At 40.6% G+C, this 21,255-nt stretch overlaps 1 protein-coding gene across 1 annotated transcript in view; it reads right to left on the reverse strand.

The window, feature by feature from the left end:
• LOC143291190 (peflin-like) overlaps nt 1-21,255 on the reverse strand; it is a 40,172-nt gene that overhangs the window by 15,015 nt on the left and 3,902 nt on the right. Inside the window, exons 2-3 of the mRNA XM_076600918.1 lie at nt 16,963-17,095; nt 599-763 (exon numbers count right to left, since the gene is read on the reverse strand). Of these exons, the coding sequence (XP_076457033.1) occupies nt 599-763; nt 16,963-17,095 (298 nt within the window). The remainder of the gene's footprint in view (nt 1-598; nt 764-16,962; nt 17,096-21,255) is intronic.

A 21,255-nucleotide genomic window follows, 5' to 3' on the forward strand; every position in this document is an offset into this window, starting at 1 on the left:
ACTCAAACCAACATTCTCCCAGATGCCAGTCCATGATTCTAAACAATTCATCCAGCTGCTGATTATCCTTGGAAAGTTTGTTTTTAAAAGCTAAGAATTCAGAGTGTATTCATATTTTTAGGCTTCTATATATATATTTTTTTTTGTAGCACTAATGAAGGCATGTCACTGATGCCAACACACTAATTGTTGACTGGTCACTTCACTTAACTAATTCAATCTGCAAATACATATATTATCCATCACCCTCTACCCATTTATTCTTTTAATTAACAGCTGGGGACAGGGGCAGCAATATGTACAGCTAAATAAAAATGCAAAATGAAAACAGAAATTGGTTCTTTCACTGCACAAAAAAACTGGAACTGGCTGCAATCCAGTTTGCACAACAATCCAACTGTGGTTAAAAAAATAGTCTTAAAACATACCTTTTTTTGCCAGGCACTGCCTAGTTCATTTGTATATGCTCTGTGTCAGCCCATATGTGCATGCGAAAGCATGTGTGTGTGATTGCATACCTGCACAACATGACTCCTCAATTTGCCTTTTTCCCCCACTAAGATCTCAGGACATAGTCAGCATAATGTACAGAAATTACCAATCATAAGACGGCAGGTTTCCTGATTGAACTGTGACCAGTTGGCATTGACCAGAGCTTGCTGCAGCTCCCTTGCTGTGATACGACCAGAGCGATCAGTGTCCACCGTCTGAAACCACTGTGCTACTTGTGGGTCAACTGCTCCAGGGGCACCTCCCCACTGACCTGGAAGAATCAAAGGCAACACTTTTACCATCCTATTACTGTACTTCAGAAAGCATAACTCTCTCCTTGTTCATTATTATTGTCAATTAAAAAAAAAAAAATCATTTTACTTCCAGAGGCAATGTGCATGCATGAGAGCTTCCTCATTAAATGCTAGTCAGCAGAGAGTACAGCTAGTATGGTGGTGATGTCATTTATTTGTCACACAATGTCATAAAATGAAGCTAATCAGCAAGCATAAAGACAATCATAGGATATTAAATATGGCCTAACTAGCCGCCACGGCGAAGTGGTTAGCGTCGCAGACTGATGCCTGGGAGGATGCGGGTTCGAATCCCAGCGGAGGTGGGTTTTTTGGCCCGTGGCCAGCTCCTACCCAGAGATGAGTGTGCTGTGGGCTTAAATGGGGAGACTGGGACCACACAGTCAGGTGTCATCCACCTCAAAGAAGCGACTTTGGGTGTGTTGCTCTAATTATCTGACCAACACTGCAAGTGTCTGTATCTCTCAGGCCTGGTTAACGCCAGGATATCATTTTGACAGGAAGCGTAGAGTACAGCCTTGTCAAGCCATCCCAAACCAAAATGGACCTCCATAGCAACATCGTCATCCTCATCCTCCATCATCATCAATATAAACAAAACAGTCTCAAAGTCTGTGGCCTTTCATGCCCTGCTCTCATGGTGACCTCAGTTTCGATACCCCTACACTTCTGTGCTTAGGGTGAGTCCTGTCATTGTCTTCAGTGTCTGCAGATTCATGGGGGGCTGTTGTTTGAGGGACATGGTGGCGGTCTCCACTCTGGGAGGGACGCTCACTCAGTCTGGCTCTGTGACTAAGCGATTATTGTTGTTAGTAGGGGGCTTAGTAGGTGGTGTCCTAAGGATGTTAAATCAGAACAGACGCCACTGAACACCACCTAAGTGACTCAGCAGCAGTGCAGGGTCTCCTCTGGTGTGTGGCCTGGTGACCTGACATTGATGGTTCCCTGTGGACTGCCGACGCCGGAACTGTGACAGACGAACCTGGGTGTGGCCATGTATGGGGGAATCAAAATGAGCGGCGTGGGAGTAATGCCACTGAAACGGTGCAGGTGATGGGACAGCAACAACAAAAAATAATTTTAAAATATGGCCTTTGTTTGATTAGTGTTTGTTTGTTTATATGACTTTTCTGCCAAAATGACACAGTCACTGACCACCTGACCTTTGCAGACGACCAATGTGCACCATCTCGGCCAGCACACTACTGATATTCATTATTAGACTGGTGCTGACCCACCATTCACAATGTCAAACATCACCATTTGCATAAAGACCACAAATTGTTTATGAAACAAAATCTATGTATCCTTCACTGTTAACCAGTTGAGTTCTTAAAAGACGTCAGCTGACATCCTGCAAAAAGTATTGCCATTGTGCCTATTGTGATATTGGGAATAGTTTTAAGGATTGTGATAGGGTTTTTGAATATTGTGCTGTAAAGGGCTATGCATGCAATAATTATGATAATAAAATGGCGGCTTATATAGCGCAGTACCCCCATCTCAGATTAAGACTGAATGATGTAAAATATGTACAAAGTCAATACAGTCTCGCTAAAATATACATATAAAACTAAGTGACTAAAAAAAAAATGCAAATCAACACAGGCACCATCAGTCTCAAATCACATAGACCCAAATCACAGCAAAACAAAGCACATCACAATCAGATTCACCATAGTCAAAAACAAACACCAAGGAACTTGGCATCACACGCATTCAAATCATCACAAATGTATACAAATCAACACAAAGAGCAACACATTCAGCAGTAAGATCACAGCAACTGAGCAAGCATGTGCAGACGTGAAAAGTTTCAGTGAGAAAAGTACAGTCTGAAAAGATACGTTCTGAGTGCTCATTTGAATGCGGTGTTGGGGGTGTAGCAGAGGCGTGAGGGTAATGAATTCCACTGTTTAGGTGCAATAAAAGAAAAGGAACGTTCACTATAAGTTTTTGTACAAATTTTTGGAATAGACAGTGTGTGCTTGTCATCTGAAGAACGGAGTTGTCTGGATGGTGATTAGACAGAAAGTAGATCTAAGATAGACAGGACAAGAATCAGTGAAGAAATTGTGACAGAGGACTAAGAGTGTGTATTGAATTCATGCTTGAATGGGGAGCCAGTGAAGGTATGCAAGTAGGGGAGTGACGTGGTAATGTTTCTTAGCTTTGAAAGTGAGTCGTGCTGCAGTGTTTTGAACTTTTTAAAGTTTGTCAACACAGTGTTTGGGCAGCTAGCAAGAAGAGCATTTCCATGATCTAATCTAGACAGAACAAAATAACAAACCAAAGTCTTAGTGGTTTCTGTGGTTAAATATTGGCGAATGGAGCTGATAATAATAATAATAATAATGGTACTTATATAGCGCTAAATCTTGTGCATAAACAAATCAAAGCACTTTCGCACCAGTCATTCTCACGCAAGCATAACTCTAAAACTGAAAAAAACTAAAAAGACAAGGAAGAGGCAGGGAAGGGAGGCTACTTTGGGAAGAGGTGGGTTTTAAGGCCAGACTTGAAAGAGCTGAGTGTGGAGACTTGACGAAGCGAAAGAGGAAGTTCATTCCAACTGCAAGGTCCAGAGACAGAGAAAGAACGGTGGCCAACAGTCGAGAGTTTGAATCTGGGTATATGTAAGTGGAGTGGATCCGAAGCTGATCGTAGTGAGCGAGATGGAGTGTAGAGGTGAAGGCAGCCACAGAGATAGGAAGGGGCTGATTTGTGAATACATTTGTAGCATAGAGTGCTGATCTTGTACTTTATTCGGTGTGAGACAGGGAGCCAGTGGAGATGTTGCAAAAGAGGAGTGGTGTGCTCAGATCTTTTCTTTCTGAGGACGAGTTGGGCAGCAGAATTTTGTATGCGCTGAAGGGACTGAATGGATGAAGCAGGCAAACCAGACAATAGAGAGTTACAGTAGTCAAGGCGAGAGAGAATGAGAGAAACGACAAGTCTAGATGTTGCGTCAGTGGACAGATATTTCCGGATGGAACTGATGCGCCGCAGTTGACAGTAGCAGGATTGACATGTCTGATTGATAAATGTTTGCATGGACAGTGTGTTGTCAAGGACAACACCAAGGTTCCTGACTGAAGTGGACAGAGGGATGGATTTACTGCCAAGTTTGATTGTATTAGTTGTAATGGAAGAGAGTTTTTGTTTAGTTCCTATGATCATTGCTTCAGTTTTGTCCGCGTTCAATTGTAACTTATTTAGAGTCATCCAATTTTGAATATCCAGGAAGCAGTTAGATGTTTCTTGCAAGAGCGACAACAGTTTTTCAGGTGTATCACTCTTCTGGAGTTGAGTGTCATCAGCATAAGAATGATGACTGACATTATGGCGGTTGATAATTTCAGCGAGAGGAGGAGTGTACAGTGTGAAGAGCACTGGGTCTAAAACAGATCCCTGTGGGACTCCATGTTCAATTTTAACGGGTTCAGACTGGAAATTATCAACAATGACAGACTGGAATCGATCAGTGAGATAAGATTTGAACCAGTTTAGAACAGTGCTCTGACAGAGTGCTGCACATGCTGACCTACAAATGTGGTTGATATGTATATCAAGTGTCATGTCATCTCAAAGCATAAACCCTAAACTGCCAGCAGATGCTGAGAAGGGTATGTCTGAGGTTCCTACCAGGATTGATGAAGGCTTAGGCAAGTCAGAAAAAGGAGTGCTTTGAGTGGATGAGAAGTGCCTCAGAAGAAACTGAATCAGCTGCTTGATTCGAACTGATCACAGATAATGCAGCAGTTGTCATACGATCAAGTTCTTGTCTGATGTCAGTGACTTTCTTTGAAAAATAATCTGAAAACACTTGACGTAACTGATGAGTGGGGTACAAAGTGGAAGAGGAGATTATTTCATATTACCAGTCAACTTTCCAGAAATATAAAACAATTTTCCAGCAGACGTACCACCACTGATCTGATAATCATAGCAAGCTGTTTTTGCTTGCTGGACAATGCGAGTGACATATTTCTTAGCTCTGATAAAAAACAGTAAGGCCAGTTGATACCCATTTCTTCTCAGCGATGTGTCTTTTAACCTTAGCTTCTTTTAATTCACTTTTAACATCACCATACCACAGAACTGACCGACGGGGGCATGCCTGTTAAGGACTTCACGCAAACTAATGTCCAGCTTGTCTACTGTAGAGCAGACAGTGGGGGATACATTGGTGTGCAAGTCCTGTCTAAAGGTTTCTCTGTTTAAAGATCGAAAGTTATGGACCTCTTTGTTCTCAGGTGATGGTAAAGGAGCGTCTATACGAAGGTCACACACTAAACAGAAATTATCAGAACTTAGCTCCTGCATCACTAAAGTAGACCTGATGATGTTGTCTTGAGGCCTATAAATAACCCCATCTAAAATATGTCCACGTATGTGAGTTGCTTGAGAAAATGACTGACCAAAACCAAATAAGGAGGAGGAATTTTTTGTTTAATGTCCCATCACACATATTGGTGACTGAAGACATTTTGTTAAAGTATTTATGAATATATTTGAGTATTTTGATTATCATTGAAAATTTTGATTATCATTTAAAAGTTTACACTGATGGCTCGGTCCTGGATGATAGCAGTGCAGGATCTGCTTTTGTCATTCCTGACCTAAAAACAGAAAAATCATATTATTTAGGTAAGGGACATTCAATTTTTACAGCTGAATTGGTGGCCATCCTTATGGCTTTAAATCATCTTGTTGATATACCAATCATAGTAAGTAATATCCTATTTTGTGTTGATTCTCAATCTGTCTTAAAAAGTTTGCTCCATTTTGAGAATAATCAAAGAGAAGATTTATTGTTTGAAATTAGGTATTTATTGCACTCCCTATTTGTGAAGGGTACAAATGTTGATTTTTGTTGGATACCATCCCACACTGGATTCCGTTATAATGACCAAGCAGACAGGACAGCAAAAAGGGGAGCAAAAAATCATATAGATAGTATAAAATTATATTGCCCATTGTCATACAAGGAAATAAGCAATATACTAGAAAGAGACTTTTATAGGTGCTTGAATTCAAGTCTAAAACCTCGTCAGTTGACTCTCTCAGACTTTGGTCCGATCGCAGACCAATTCTGAGTTTAGCTCTCAGACTATTATCAAATTCATTACGGACCAAGTATTGTTCTAATGTCAAGTGCATATGCTTTAGTAACCTGACAATTCAGCATATAATTTTTCACTGTAGTTTGATGAAGCCTTTTGTACACGAAAGTGTGTCTTCACAAGTGACTGAGAACGTTGATGTTTTTGACTTTTTGCATTCATTATCAGTTGTTTTGCTTGTCAGTTTAACGACTTCTCTTTTACGAAGGCCTTTAAGTAATTTCCTGTAACTGTATTTAGAGTTGTTTTGTTGTTTGTTTGTTTTTCTTCCAAATTTCACCCACATTTTTACCCTCATTTGCCCAGTTTCTCCCAACCCTCCATTCATCCACATCTCCCACCCCTTCTAACCGATAATACTCAGATGTATTCATAAATACTTTAACAAAATGTCTTCAGTCACCGATATGTGTGACGGGACATTAAACAAAATTCCTCCTCCACATTTGAGTATTATCGGTTAGAATGGGTGGGAGATGTGAATGAATGGAAAGTTGGGGGAAACTGGGCAAATGAGGGTGAAATGAGGGTGAAATTTGAAGAAAAAAAAGTCTAAATACAACTACAGGAAATTACCTAAAGGACTTCGTAAAAGAGAAGTCGTTAAACTGACAAGCAAAACAACTGATAATGAATGCAAAAAGTCAAAAACATCAACGTTCTCAGTCACCTGTGAAGACACACTTTCGTGTACATAAGGCTTCATCAAGCTACAGTCAAAAATTATATGCTTAATCGCCAGGTTACTGAAGCATATGCACTTGACATTAGAACAATACTTCGTCCGTAATGAATTTGATAATAGTCTGAGAGCTAAACTCAGAATTGGTCTGCGAATCAGACTAAAGACTGAGAGAGTCAACTGACGAGGTTTTAGACTTGAATTCAAGCACCTATAAAAGTCTCTTTCTAGTATATTGCTTATTTCCTTGTATGACAATGGGCAATATACTTTTATACTATCTGTATGATTCTTTGCTCCCCTTTTTGCTCCCCTGTCTGCTTGGTCATTATAAAAGAATCCAGTGTGGGATGGTATCCAACAAAAATCAACATTTGTACCCTTCACAAATAGGGAGTGCAATAAATAACTGATTTCAAACAATAAATCTTCTCTTTGATTATTCTCAAAAAGGAGCAAACTTTTTAAAACAGATTGAGAATCAACACAAAATAGGATATTACTTACTATAATTGGTATATCAACAAGATGATTTAAAGCCATAAGGATGGCCACCAATTCAGCTGTAAAAATTGAATGTCCCTTACCTAAATAATATGATTTTTCTGTTTTTAGGTCAGGAATGACAAAAGCAGATCCTGCATTGCTATCATCCAGGACAGAGCCATCGGTGTAAACTTTTAAATGATAATAAAAATTTTCTTCTAATTGAATTCTGACAGATGCTGCTATTACATGTGAAGATTCTCCTTTTGTTGTGTCAGAAGCACATATGTTGACCTTTGCTTTTGTTAACTCCCAATGAGGGGCAGGTGGTACCAGAACACGAGGTGCCATATCATGTAAATCAATGTCTGAAGAATTTAAAATATCTGACACATACGTGCGAATGGTTTGTAGATTTGAATTATTTTGTGCATTTTTTTGGAAAATCAATATCAGACCTAATATCTAATTCCTCAAAATCATCCACTGCTGTACATCTCACAATGTATTTAGCAGAACTTAATTTTCTGACTTCATCTAGTGGTAGAATACCCGCAAGCTTATAAGGCTTCTGAGGTCTTAGTATGCACAGGTACCCCTAAAGCCAGTTTTACAGCTTTACTGTCAATTATTAGCAGCTTCTTTAGAAACGTCGGCGGAGCAGAAAAGATGATTTCTTGACCATAGGTCAATCTTGATCTTATGAGAGATGCTGCTAAATGTAAAAGAATTTTGGAGTCTTGTCCCCAAGGAGAGTGACTTACAATTTTTAAGAACCAAATATTTTTAGCATATCATTCATTTTCACAGTACTGGGACAAGTTGGAACATCAAAGTGAAAGTTTGTGTCACCCAAAATGACTGAACTGCTGGTGGTAGTCTTATTGCACAGGTCGAGCAATTCAGGGAATTCCCCAAAGAACACACTGTCAGTAGTTTGTTTTTATCACTGGGACTGGTGCAGCAGATATTTCAAAAGTTGACACTACGGTGTTGTGATGAGACAGTTACTTGCACTGCTTCAAAAGACGTGTGTGGGAAATAAAAGTTCGTGTTAAAAGTGATTAAACTGGTCAAAGTGTTTATGAAAACCATGGCAAGGCCCCCACCGTGATGGGAGCAAGGGAACGACCTGGCAGTAAACCCTGATGGGGTCAGTTCAGCGCACTTTCCCTCTTCACCCTTTTCTTTGAACCACGTTTCCTGGATAAATAAAATGTCAATCTGATTGTCACTGATAAATTCATTCACTGCTAAACATTTGTCTTGGCAATGAGGGCCGAGTGACTGTGCGTTGAATGAAGCAATCTTAAGTTTCTTTGCAAGTATAGTGGGCTGTGTGTGGGAAACGTGAATGAGGTTACTTTGAGTCCCGCCATGGGGCTTACAGTGCGGCATACACACATCAACAGTCCATGGCTCATAACTTTTACTTGTTTCAGTGTAGTGTTTTAATGCATGTTTTAAACATCATTATTTACATTGTACAGTGCAACTGAGAATGTTTTATATGGAAAGGTTAAATTATCATCATCATTATTATTATAAGAAGTCCACTGATGTCCTGCATATGTTCAAATTTTGCCTTCGATGGAATTCGGTTCAATGCACATGAACAGACTCTGCACGGTTAGTTTGATGTGTTTGTATTATCAAAATACTACTCAAATGAGCATATGCCAGGAAGAAGTCCCCTTTCTTATCTACAATTTGTTAACTGGACCCCAGGGAACACACATGGAAATGGGGTTGCATCATACGCAATAAATACTGAATTAAAAACCTTGTCCAGTAAAGAAAGTGGTCCCAATCTGTAGATTCACACGGAAGCTGTGCTTATGATTAAGGACAACTATAATGATAGAGAAGAATCTCTTTTGACTGATGACTGGTTTGAACACGAAGGCTAATAACAACAGTGATGAAACTGACGTCCCATTTGATGTTAATTCAGTCCATCTATCCAGTCAGACAGCATTTTTGAGCAGGTGACTATGACAGTGTGGGTTTCGGGCAGGCAGATCTACCACTGGCATGGTATTCTCTGTAAGACAGCTGCAGGAGAAACGCTGAGAGCAAAATCAACCACTCTACCTTGCCTTCATTGACCTGACAAAGGCCTTTGATCAAATGAGCAGAAGCGGACTGTTCTCACTCATGAGAATGTTAGGCTGTCCCCCGAAATTACAGGCCATTGTCGAATCCTTTCACAAGGACATGTACAGCACGGTGTGCTACAATGGAGCAGTGTCTGACCCGTTCCAAATAAGCAGTGGTGTCAAGCAGGGTCGCGTGCTCGCCCCAACACTTTTTGGCATATTTTTCTCCATGCTTCTGTCATATACATTCGCAAACAATTCAAATTTTTCCCTCAAGCCAGAGATCAACTCAAGACTTGCGGGGGCTGCCGGGGTCATGTCCAAACTTCACAAAAGGATGTGGTCAAACAAAAATTTGACGGTGAACACCAAGATGCAGGTGTACAGAACTTGCATTCTAAGCACCCTACTCCACTCGAGTGAAACAGGGACCACATATTCCGCCCAAGAGAAGAAACTAAACGGTTTCCATCTCCGATGCCTCAGACGCATTCTTGGAATCAAATGGCAGGACAAGATACTAAACACTGAAGTGCTTGAGCGTGCATGCTTGCCAACTGTCTTAGCCCTTCTTGAGTCAATGCCAGCTTCGCTGGCTCAGTCATGTTTGCCAAATGGATGAAGGCCACATCACTAAAGATCTGCTGTACAGCCAACTATCAGAGGGATCTACGTCCCAAAGCCACCCACAACTAAGATTCAAATACACTTGCAAACAGGACCTGAAAAGTACAGGTACTGATGTGCTGTCCTGGGAAAGCCTTGCAGACTCAGGTGGACCCTGGAAATCTGCCATTCAAATAGGGGTGAAACAAGCTGAGAGAAGCCGCATTGACTCGCTGAGGAGAAAAAGAGCCAAATTCCGCAAACCAGACAGCATCAACCTATATCTGTCCACATGCAGTAGAGATTGCCACTCCAGCAACAGTCTACACAGCCACAGCAGAATGTGCAATGCCTGGCAGTGACTACATTTCTGGTGCAGCCATCGTCTCTCGAGATGGAAGGAGGTCAACGACAATGACGACTATGACTGACAGAATAGGTGCAGTGAGCATTGGAAGAGGGGGAGAAGAGGGACAGGAGTGATGTAAGACGATAGGTCGAATGCCAGCCAGAGGGTGAGGAAGTGGGCGTGGTAGTTGGACGTCAGTGAACTGTTATTCAATGCGTACTAAACTGCCAATGCTCCACGATTTTCATGAAACACACGGTTGAAAGCGCACTGGATGTTTTAGTGCTTTTTGTCACTGAATCAGATGGTTGACTTGTTTGAAGAGGATGCAAGCAGATGTACAGCAGACACTTGAATCGGCCCAGGTGCAACCTGGAGGGAGTGTCATCTGAGAACTTCACCTTCTAACTGGGGAAAACTCTCAGCTATCAAAAAGCTTGACTGCTCAGTTTATGGGAACAAGATTGACTTTTTATGTTGACTGCACCCAGGTTTGTCATTGTTGGGACAGTTATTCACTTACATGTCTACATGAGTTGTGAATTGTTTTTAAAAACTTGTTATAGCCTGTTTTTCTTTGTTCTGCAGGTATAATCTGACAATAGGCATGCTATTTCCAGCTGTATTTTGTTTTTCTTTATGGATGCCATTCTGTGGAGGTGGCAAGACTTTTTGTTGCACAAAAATTATCATCTTTACTTCAGATGACTGAACAGTTATCTACAATCAACCTGACTGGGGGAAAAAAAGCCCAGATTCAGAATCTACATTCATTTTCCTTCACAAAAACATTTACTTTCTTTCTGTATCTCCATAAGTTTTTTGTACTAGATCCCCCCCTCCCCCAATTTCATGGCAGTATGCGAACACAGCATGTAATCTTCTGATCAAAATGTCATGGTCTATTGTGTCAAATGCTGCAGGAAGGTCCAATAATGATAGAATGGATACCTTGCCTGCATCAGATGTTTGCAAAATGTCATTGTCCACATGCAATAGAGCTGTTTCCATGCTGTGTCCCTTTCTGCACACCAGCTGAACTGGCTCCAACAGATTAGTGGATCGCAAGGTGTTTCATCAGCTGGTTAAACACAATGCGCTCAAGAACTCTGGCTAGAAATAGGAGGTTTGAGAGTGGTATATAGTTTTTAAGGTTTTCTAGATCAAGACTGGTTTTCTTTAGAAGGGGACATACCAAGACATACTTGAAGGACTGTGGGACAACACCTGAGGTCAGCAATGTGTTCATGATATCAGTTATGGTAGGTAACAATTCATCTAAACACTGACAAAAAATAAAATGTTGGATAGGATCAAGACTGCAAGATTTCTCTGGCATCTTGAGAATCTCTAATGTGTTCATTTGTGACTGTCTGAAAAGTAGTGAAATATGTTACATTAAAAGTATCAATATCTTCAAAATCAGCAGGAGAAACTAAATCATATCTAATTGTTTCTATCTTACTGGCAAAATAATCGATAAGCTTATCACCTTGGTCATCAGATAGAATACTGCTGGGAAGAACAGCAGCTAGGGACCTGAAAGCACCTCAGTTCTGACCTGTAGGCATTCCAACCAGGCTTTCCAAACAACATTGGATAGGACTGGGAAGGGAGGAAAAGCACAAGCGAAGGTTGCTCCAGTCCAGACACAAGGCATCCACTGCCCAAGCTTCCAGGTCTGGAACCAGTGAGACAAAAATCGGGGGTCTTCTGTTGACCCTGTGGCAAAGAGGACCGCCATAAATGAAAACCACAAACACCACACCCCTTAAAGGGTGACCATGTCTAGGGTCCACTCCATGCAGACTGCTGACAGCATCTGCCCAAAGGTTGGCAATGGGCAATGGTGGCATTGCCTGCTGTGTGTCTCACTGAGAGTGCAATGCCCTTGTTGTGGCATGAACGAAGGAGAGCCATGGCCCGCAGTGTGAGGTTCTCAAAGTGTGCATCGCTCCCCCCAAGCCCCCCCTGCCCCCCACCTCCTTTTTTTTCACATAACATGCAACAGTTGTGTTCTCCATGACCAAATGGATAGTTTTGCTGGCGGCCTCCCCTGAGGAGTGAAGTAGAGCCTTGTGAACTGCTTGAAAATCCAGAAGATTGATGCTCCACTGAGAGCCACTTGAAGTGTAGAGGGCTATGGGCACTCCTTGAGCCAGAAGAGAGGAGAGAAACCATTCTGATGTCATTTTGAGGAGCCACTCTCTCAGACAGATGTGTGTGTCCTTGGGCTGAGTTCTCTTGGACCAGCATAGCCTCAGTGTTTTCTGAAGAGGGTGCTTGAGGACCTGACCCACAGGGATGATGGGTGCCAGTGACTTATCATGCCCAGAGGGAAAGACAGAGTGTGCATTGTTAGCTGGGAGGAACAGCGCCAGTGCAGGAGAAGATCTGCTAACCAGTTAAAGTGAACTTGTGTCAGCAAGACTGTCATGGACCACGTGTCAAATCTCATCCCTAACAAGCGCATTTATCCTTGTTGTGACAAACCCCAGTCAGACGCACAGATTCAGAATTCTGAACATGTGATTTGACACAGGGCCTGCGACTGGGCCAAGATTTGCCATATGTGCAGGTACACAAAGAGAGGAATGGACCCTGATCTGACCTTGGATACCAATTCCCTTCCCATCTTGAAGAAGAGGAAGGGGGTAAAAGACAAAAGGGGAGAGCAGAGAACTGGAACATCCTGTCCCTCCACCCAAACCTCAAGTTATGGCAGGATGCCGGATGAATGAGGATGTGGAAACACGCATACTTGAGGTCGATAGTGGTAGCCCCATCACTCTGGTGAATGGTCTCTCGAATGTGTGCCTGTGTGTTCATCTTGAATTTGACCCTGGGATAGGAACTGTTGAGGGGGACAAGTCTAGGGTTGGACGCCACCCTCCAAGGACCTTTGGAATCACAAACAGGCAACCACAAACCCCATGGCCTGGGTTCGTGAGTTCTGATATCACACCTTTGAGAAGCAGTTGTGATATCCCCATCTCTAAAATACTCTCCTGTTCCTCTGAGTTGGGTATGTAAAGAGGAAAAGTGAATCTTAGAGGAGGGTGGTTTTCCACCCAATGCAGCATGCACCTTTGAGTACCATGCTGCCCCTCTGTTGCACACACTGGGAGAGACTCCCTACTTGCAGGGGGTGAATGACTTGAGGTGCTAAATTGGGGCCGAGTCATTGGGGGTGCTGTTTTTTAGGCCTTGGCTCTCTCGGATTGACATGGACCAAAGAAGGAGTGCTGCTGGGTGGGAAGTGTGTTTGTTGTAGAGGTGGAGGACAGCATCCCTTCTGGTGAGCACGGAGTTGTAGTGCAGACTGGTACTTGTATCAGTCACAGCTGTCAGACCCAAAGCCACTCTGTTGCCAAATGTATTCAGTCTTTGGTAGCTGAAGAGTCACTGAGATTCGGAAGAAGAGTACCCCGAACCTTACAGAACCAGATGCTCTTCCCACAACTGATTGGTCTTGCAGAGGAAAGCATCGAAGGTGTACACTACGGAGACATGTTGCAGGCATTGAGGGATCAATTTGGCCCAATCAGCCAATAGGCCTAGTTTGCATCAGTATGACATGACACAGTACATGATGCCAAATGTGTTCATATACGTATGTTTTTATATGTATAATGTGTATGCATATGCATGTACATATGTAGGAATATATTATCCATGTGTGTGTACATATATATGTACCTGTCATTAATTGATTATGATACTGATAGTGACCATACGCTGTCTCTGGATGCAAAGTCGTTCCTATGCTCGGGGCTGGTTGTGGCGGTGGGGGAGGGGGATGAGAGAAAAAGAAAAAAAAAGATAACATTCCTGAAACCTGTCTCTGATGTTTTTCACAACACACATATAGGTGTGTACACGAACACACACACACAGTCCTGGACATAGCATAATCTTGAGGCCTGACTAATTGGAAACAGCGTTTTGTAACTGCAGTCTATATAGCAGCTCACTGTAATACAACTGAGTCCCACTCATACCTGAATATACTGATCATTCAATATTGCACTCCTTTTCTTCTTTCTTTTCATACATTTATGTACTAGCACCCCCACTCCCATCCTTTTTTCTCCCCTTATAATAGTGGAGTGATGGCCTAGAGGTGACGCATCTGTCTAGGTAGCGAGATAATCTGAGTGCACTGGTTCGAATCACGGCTCAGCTGCCGATATTTTCTCCCCTTCCACTAGACCTCGAGTGGTGGTCTTGACGCTGGTCATTCGGATGAGACGATAAACCGAGGCCCCGTGTGCATCATACACTTAGCGCATGTAAAAGAACCCATGGCAACAAAAGGGTTGTTCCTGGCAAAATTCTGTAGAAAAATCCACTGCGATAGGAAAAAACAAATAAAATTGCACGCAGGAAAAAATACAAAAAAAATGGGTGGCAGTGTAGTGTAGCAACGCGCTCTCCATGCGGAGAGCAGCCCAAATTTCACACAGAGAAATCTGTTCTGATAAAAAGAAATACAGAAAACCAAACTCCGCATCTTCAACTCCAATGTAAAGTCAATTCTGCTTTATGAATGCGAGACATGGCGGACAACACAGACGATGCAGCAGAAGATTCAGACATTCTTCAACACTTGTCTGAGGCGCATCTACAAGATCAGATGGCAGGAGAAGATCTGAAACGAAGATCTGTGGGAGTGAGCAGGACAGGAACCAGTGGCCAAGCAGATACTACGGAGGAAGTGGGGCTGGATCGGACACACCCTCAGGAAGCCAGCTGGAGGTGAGACACCGAGGCAGAGCTGAAGCAGCAAGCGACCAAATGGACTGGAATGGCCAGAACAGCCCAGAACAGAGTGCGATGGCGAGGGATCGTCTATGGCCTATGCTCCACCAGGAGCGATGGGCAAAATGAATGAATGAATGAAAAAAGAAATACAAATACAAATATGTCTGAATATCTTTATTATGTTTTTTCTGTGTGTGTGTTTTTGTTTTCAAAAAGAATCCAAATATTAAGCCTGAGAATGTGATTGCTTACTATGCCTTGGATTTGAATAAATAAGTTGGGTTTTTTTTTATCCTGCAGCAAAAACATAAAAAAGAAATATTTTGAAAAAATGAATGTAACAAAACTGGCAACGTCGGTTGAGGTGATGACCCACTGGGTGCAAAAGCCGAGTGATTGAAGCGTTAGACTTTCAATCTGAGGGTCCTCGAATCGAATCTCAATAATTGCACCTGGGGGTAAAGAGTGGAGATCTTTCTGATTTCCAAGGTCAACATATGTGCATATGATTGTCATTGTGTCCAGACCTGCTAACCCCCTTCGTGTGTATAAGCATGCAAAAGATCAAATAAATACATTAAAGATCCTGTAATCCATGTCAACATTCCATGGGTTATGGAAACAAGAACACACCCAGCATGCACACCCCTGAAAACAGAGTATGTCTGCTTACATGGTGGGGTAATCAAGAAATAGAGCTTGGTCTCCAACTGAGGATAGGGACTAAGTATCCATATCATTCATTCATAAACATCTGTATGGATCACTATACATTCTGGAGTGTGGAAAATGTCTTAAAAGTTTGCTTTATGATCAACCATCATCTCTCAAAGTTAATTATTTTCACTATCTCATTCATGAAGTTTTTAATGTCACATTCAGTCTGATCATTCTTTCCATCCACAAGTTATCTGCACCTGACCCAGCATGCAGGTCCATGTACTGTATGCAAGAAAAGTATGTAATCCTGATCATGCTTATTCATTTGTTTACTTATTTATCTGTTGCTTTTGGCCCAGCCAACCATACAGAGCCATTTCAGAGCTGAAAAACTGTCAATACTGGTCATACAGGATTTGAAACAACTAAATAAAAAATAACATCACCCCCTACCAAAATAGCAACAACAACAACAACAACAATTTGGCAAAGTAGTATCACATTCATGCACATAAATCTTGGACATGCAACTGATGTTGACCATTTTGTCAATTTTTCAAAGGAGGATTAAACAGACATAAACATATGGGTAATCATACACAATAAATGAAAATATGTATAGCAACAGGCATACAAAACAAGAGAATACAACAGAGAGCCCAATTATGAAGTCCAGAAAGACAACAAATATTTTAGACTTTCTAAAATAAATAGAGGTGAATGCAACAACAAATCAGAAAATAAGAAAGGGAGAGATGACAGAGAGAAAAAGCCAGAAACAGTGAGAGCAATAAAAAAAAAAAAATAAAAAGATGGAATTTCTTGTGCACAATTTCCAGAAGGTGGTGATACAATTCAAACTTTAAAAAAAAACTCCTGCAAGCCCATGGGGGACTGATCATACCTGTGCACACTGAGCTAGAGCACTTCTTGTGGACGATACACTAACTGATGTACATGCTGGAAGCTAAAGCCTTGAGCTGTGTTGTCAGAGTTGACCCCAAACTCTTGATCTGTGCCATAATGGAGCAGTTGGGTGCCAACAATTTTTATTCAAAAATAAAATTTTCAATACACAGGACGTTTAAACTGTGTGAGCTAACTTTTTAAGCACTGCACTGTGCTGCAGTAGTTTGAAAATTACAACAGGTTTTGTTGGTTTGAAGCCAAAGAAGCAATCATCTTTCCAGCTCTTAAACTCTGTTTTGTAAAACTGATGACTGCTGGTGTTAACAAAGTAAGCAAGCTGAAGGTAAACAGCCATCAGGTCAAGGCTTTCATCTCAACCCTTACCACTACTGATTAAAGAATTTTTTAAAGACATTGATTTAAATTAAACATTACTTCACCCCTATAAAATAAAGTAGAATAATTCAACACTCACCGGGGACACCTGCGTATCCAGCAGGTGGAGCCCCATAGCCTCCAGGGGCAGGAGCACCAGCATACCCTGCAGGATAAGCAGTTCCTGGGACACCTGGCTGAGGGTAACCAGGTGGGGCTCCATATCCAGGTTGCTGTTGTGTACATGTTAAGTCAGTCAAACAAGTGGTCTTTCAATGAGAAAATAGATTAGGAGAGAGGACAGCAAAGTATACAAATTCAATCACAGAGATGAAAGACAGACTTGACTGCCCCTGGCAGAGCATGTACACACGATATATGCACCATCCACATGGTGTGTGTGTGTGTATATATATATATATATATATATATATATATATATATATATATATATATATATATATATATATATATATATATGTATGTATTCCCCACACCCAGACATATATATTATATATATATATATATATGTTCAAACATGCCTTTAGGTGTGATGAAGCATAGCTCTGTCTGCACTATTCCTCCTTCCTACTCCACTTTACCCTCTACTGAAATCATCATGTAGTGTGTGTGTCGTGGGTGGGTGTTCACTCTTGTGTGTGTGCTCTGTGTGTGTGTGCATGTTCCATGTGCATGTGTAGGACATTTTTTGTGGTATGCGTGCGTGTGTGCATGCGTGTGTCTGTGTGTCTGTGTGTGTCTGAGTCTGTGTAGTCTTCAGTTTAACGTCTTCCACTTTAAGTGATATTAGACGGAGAAAAAAAAAAAAGGGGGGAGGGGGGTGTGCGTGGTGGAGGGAACAGTATTGGGCAGAGGGTGAAAAATGGTGTGTGTGTATGTGTGTGTGCGCGTGTGCGCACATGTGTGTGTGTGTGTGTGTGTGTGTGTGTGTGTGTGTGTGTGGTGGGGAAAGATACAGAGCATTGGAAAAAATAAAGCATTAAAACGGGAGACATAGGCACAATATAGAAGGAAACGCTAACATCAAACAACTGTAACAACTATAACAAATGTCCAATTGGACTATGCAGCAAACCTTCTGCAATAGCAGATAGCATCTTGAAATTATCAAAAATACATTCAAAAGAATTTTCCGAGAAGTTTGGTAAAAACGATTTCAGACTCTGACATTCAAAGAGTATGTATTTTCTAGAAATAGATTCTCCACATATGCATTTAACATCTCTGCTGAACTTTGTTATAAAAGCATTCAGCTTTATCCTGTTTGATAATGCCTGAATTTGCCTTAATCTGAATAAATTACTGAATGTACTTGATTGATTGATAGATTCCGGTTGTTGAATATTATTTATACTTTTATTTAAAACTTTGCCATTTTGCTGGTATACTTCCATGACTTTGCTCCATGATGCTTTTTCTAGTAAGCGGTACCCCTCTTGTACAGACAAAGGTGCATAAAGGTATGTGGCTCCCTGTTGGTGTTTTGCACCTTTTCTTGCAACCCTGTCAGCCCATTCATTATATAGGAGACCAAGGTGAGAAGGAACCCAACAAAAAGTTATACGTGTTCCTCTCAAATTCATAAGATGTACCATGTGACTTATTTCTATTATTATTTTGGACTTGTTCTTACAATTTGATGAGTTTAAAGCGTTTAATACAGATTTTGAATCAACACAAAATAAGACTTGTGGAAGGCAAACTGGAAGATCAAGAATATAATTTAAAGCCATAAGAACAGCGGTAAGTTCAGCTGTGAATATTGACCGATCTTTACCAATATAGTATGATCGTTCAGTTTTCAGTTTTGGTATAACGAAAGCTGAACCTGCTTGGCCATTGTCTAGGAGTGAGCCGTCTGTGTAAATATGTAAGTGGTCACGGTATCGATTCTGAAGGTGTAATCAGACTTCTGTTGCCATGATATTTGGATTTTCGTTTTTTGCAATGTCAGTATGATTGATATCAAACTGTGCTTTACTCATCCCCCAAATGGAGCATGGACTTAATGTTTTCTGCGTGTCTACATTATCAGGATTAATTTCGGACTTTTGGAAAAGGTTTGACACAAACGTGCTAATTGGTGTTAGATAAGATATCGTTTTAGCTCTTTTTGGGAAGTTGTTTTCAGATGTAATTCTTACTTCCTCCAATGTAAAATTTTCAGTTGTTGAGCTTCTCAATACATATTTAGCACATGCCAGGTTTCGGTATTCATCCAAAGGTAATTCTCCTATTTATTTATATGTTCCGAGGGTTGATGCGTGGAAAGGTATGCCAAGGGCAAGTCTATATGCTTTATAGTCAATGCTTTGAAGTTTCTTTAACAAATACTTTGGAGCATTGAAAAAGACTTCTTGTCCATACGATAGTTTGGATCGAATAAGTGATCATGATAAATGTTTCAATATCGTTGTATCTTGTCCCCACTACTCTTTACTTATAACTTTGAGCAAGTTTAAACATTTTCTTGCTTTTGTTATTATATATTCGATATTGGCATCCCAAGCTAGTTTTGAAGTAAGCATTAAGCCTAAAATTTTTTTCATATCTCTGTACTGAATGGGCTCGTTTTCAATTTTAAATGTTGGTAACTTTTCTGGATTATTACCATTGTTAAAAAGCATAATGTGAGTTTTTTCTGCTGATAATGTAAGACCATTGTCGACAATATACTTATTCAGTTTATCTATTTCTCTTTGGTATGTTTTCTTAATATAGTTTAATGCCCTTTTTGATGTATTTCTTTTCATAGTTACATTCATCCACATACATATATCATCTGTGTATTGCACTAGGATCACGTCTTTTAATAAATGTTGGGGTAAGTCGTTCAGCAAGATGTTGAATAGAACAGGGGCAATAACAGAACCTTGGGGTAATCCCATGTGAAGAGTCTTAGGATTTGAGTGCGTATTTCCAACTCGTACTTGTATACGTCTTTTAGTCAGGAAATCTTTGATATAATTATAGAGACACCCTGAAAAGCCAACGGATTTCAGTTTAAAGAGTAACTTTGCATGCCAAACTTGATCACAGGCTTTCTTTATATCAAAGAAAGTTGCAAGAACATTTTTTCTTCTACCAAATTGTTGTTTTACATGTGTTGTAAGTTTAACCAAATTATCAATTGCAGATCTACCTCTCTGAAAGCCTGCTTGATTAATTAGGATAATTCTATTTTTATGGCAATAGTACATCAGTCTTCTCAAAATTATTCTTTCCATCAGCTTACCAGTATGTGATGTTAGCGCAATTGGCCTGTAACTGTTCTTATCTGTTTTACATTTTCCTTGTTTATGAACTGGTATTACAATAGACTGTTTCCATTGTGCTGGCATTAAACCATCAATCCAGCACTTTTGAAAAAGCTCAAATAACAAAACAAAAAAATTTTCTGGTAAGTGTCTAAGCATCTCATTTGAGACCGCGTCAAGTCCTACAGATGTTTTCTTTTTAGGGAGGGATAGTAATGCGTCTTTAACCTCACTGAGTGTGAGTGGAGCATTGATGTATTGACTGTTAGTATTATCGGGACTTGGATCTGTATAATCACTTTTGCTCTCTTCTTCAGTTCTGTGTTTACTTTTTAGGCGATAGACCTTCCAATCGCATAGACTCTGAGAACATTTCCACAAATGTTTCTGCTTTCTCTCTTTGTCTTCTATCTTAATTGGGCAAGATGGCAAATTTATACCTTCTTTCATTTCATTGAATTTTGTCCAAAACTTTTTAGTATCTTTATGACTGGATATCTCATTATTACAGAATGAGGACCAATATTGTCTTTTAGCCTGTGCAATGATCATGTTACTATAATGGTTTGCCCTTTTTTTTCAATAAGATTTTCTTGTGACTAGTTTTTCATATAAATTATAAACTTCATTTTTTTATCGTTTACTGCTACTTCACAGGCTGGCGTCCACTAAATATTTCCTAAATGCTTGTTTGATTTAAGCGAATTACATTTTGGGATTGATATATTTGCGGCTTGTAATATGATGTCAGTAAAGAAAGAACAAAAATTATTATGAGTCTGTGTGTGTGTGTGTGTGTGTGTGTGTGTGTGTGTGTGTGTGTGTGTGTCTCTGTCTGTCTGTGTGTGTCTGTGTCTGTGTGTGTCTGTGTGTATGATTGTTCATATCTGCAATTTGTAGTATTGTCTTGGTGTATATAGATACGCATGTTATTTCATGTCCAGAGGCATCTTATTACGCACTCTTGAATATGTTTTGTTTTTTGTGAGGTGCTTAGAGCCCATTTCATGGAGAGTTTGCACCATGTAAGTACAGAGTACAATCTTATATATATGTGTGTGTGTGTGTGTGTGTGTGTGTGTGTGTGTGTGTGTGTGTTAATGTTATGTATCACA

Source organism: Babylonia areolata, chromosome 16 (assembly GCF_041734735.1).
Source record: "Babylonia areolata isolate BAREFJ2019XMU chromosome 16, ASM4173473v1, whole genome shotgun sequence".
Lineage (NCBI taxonomy): Eukaryota > Metazoa > Mollusca > Gastropoda > Neogastropoda > Buccinidae > Babylonia > Babylonia areolata.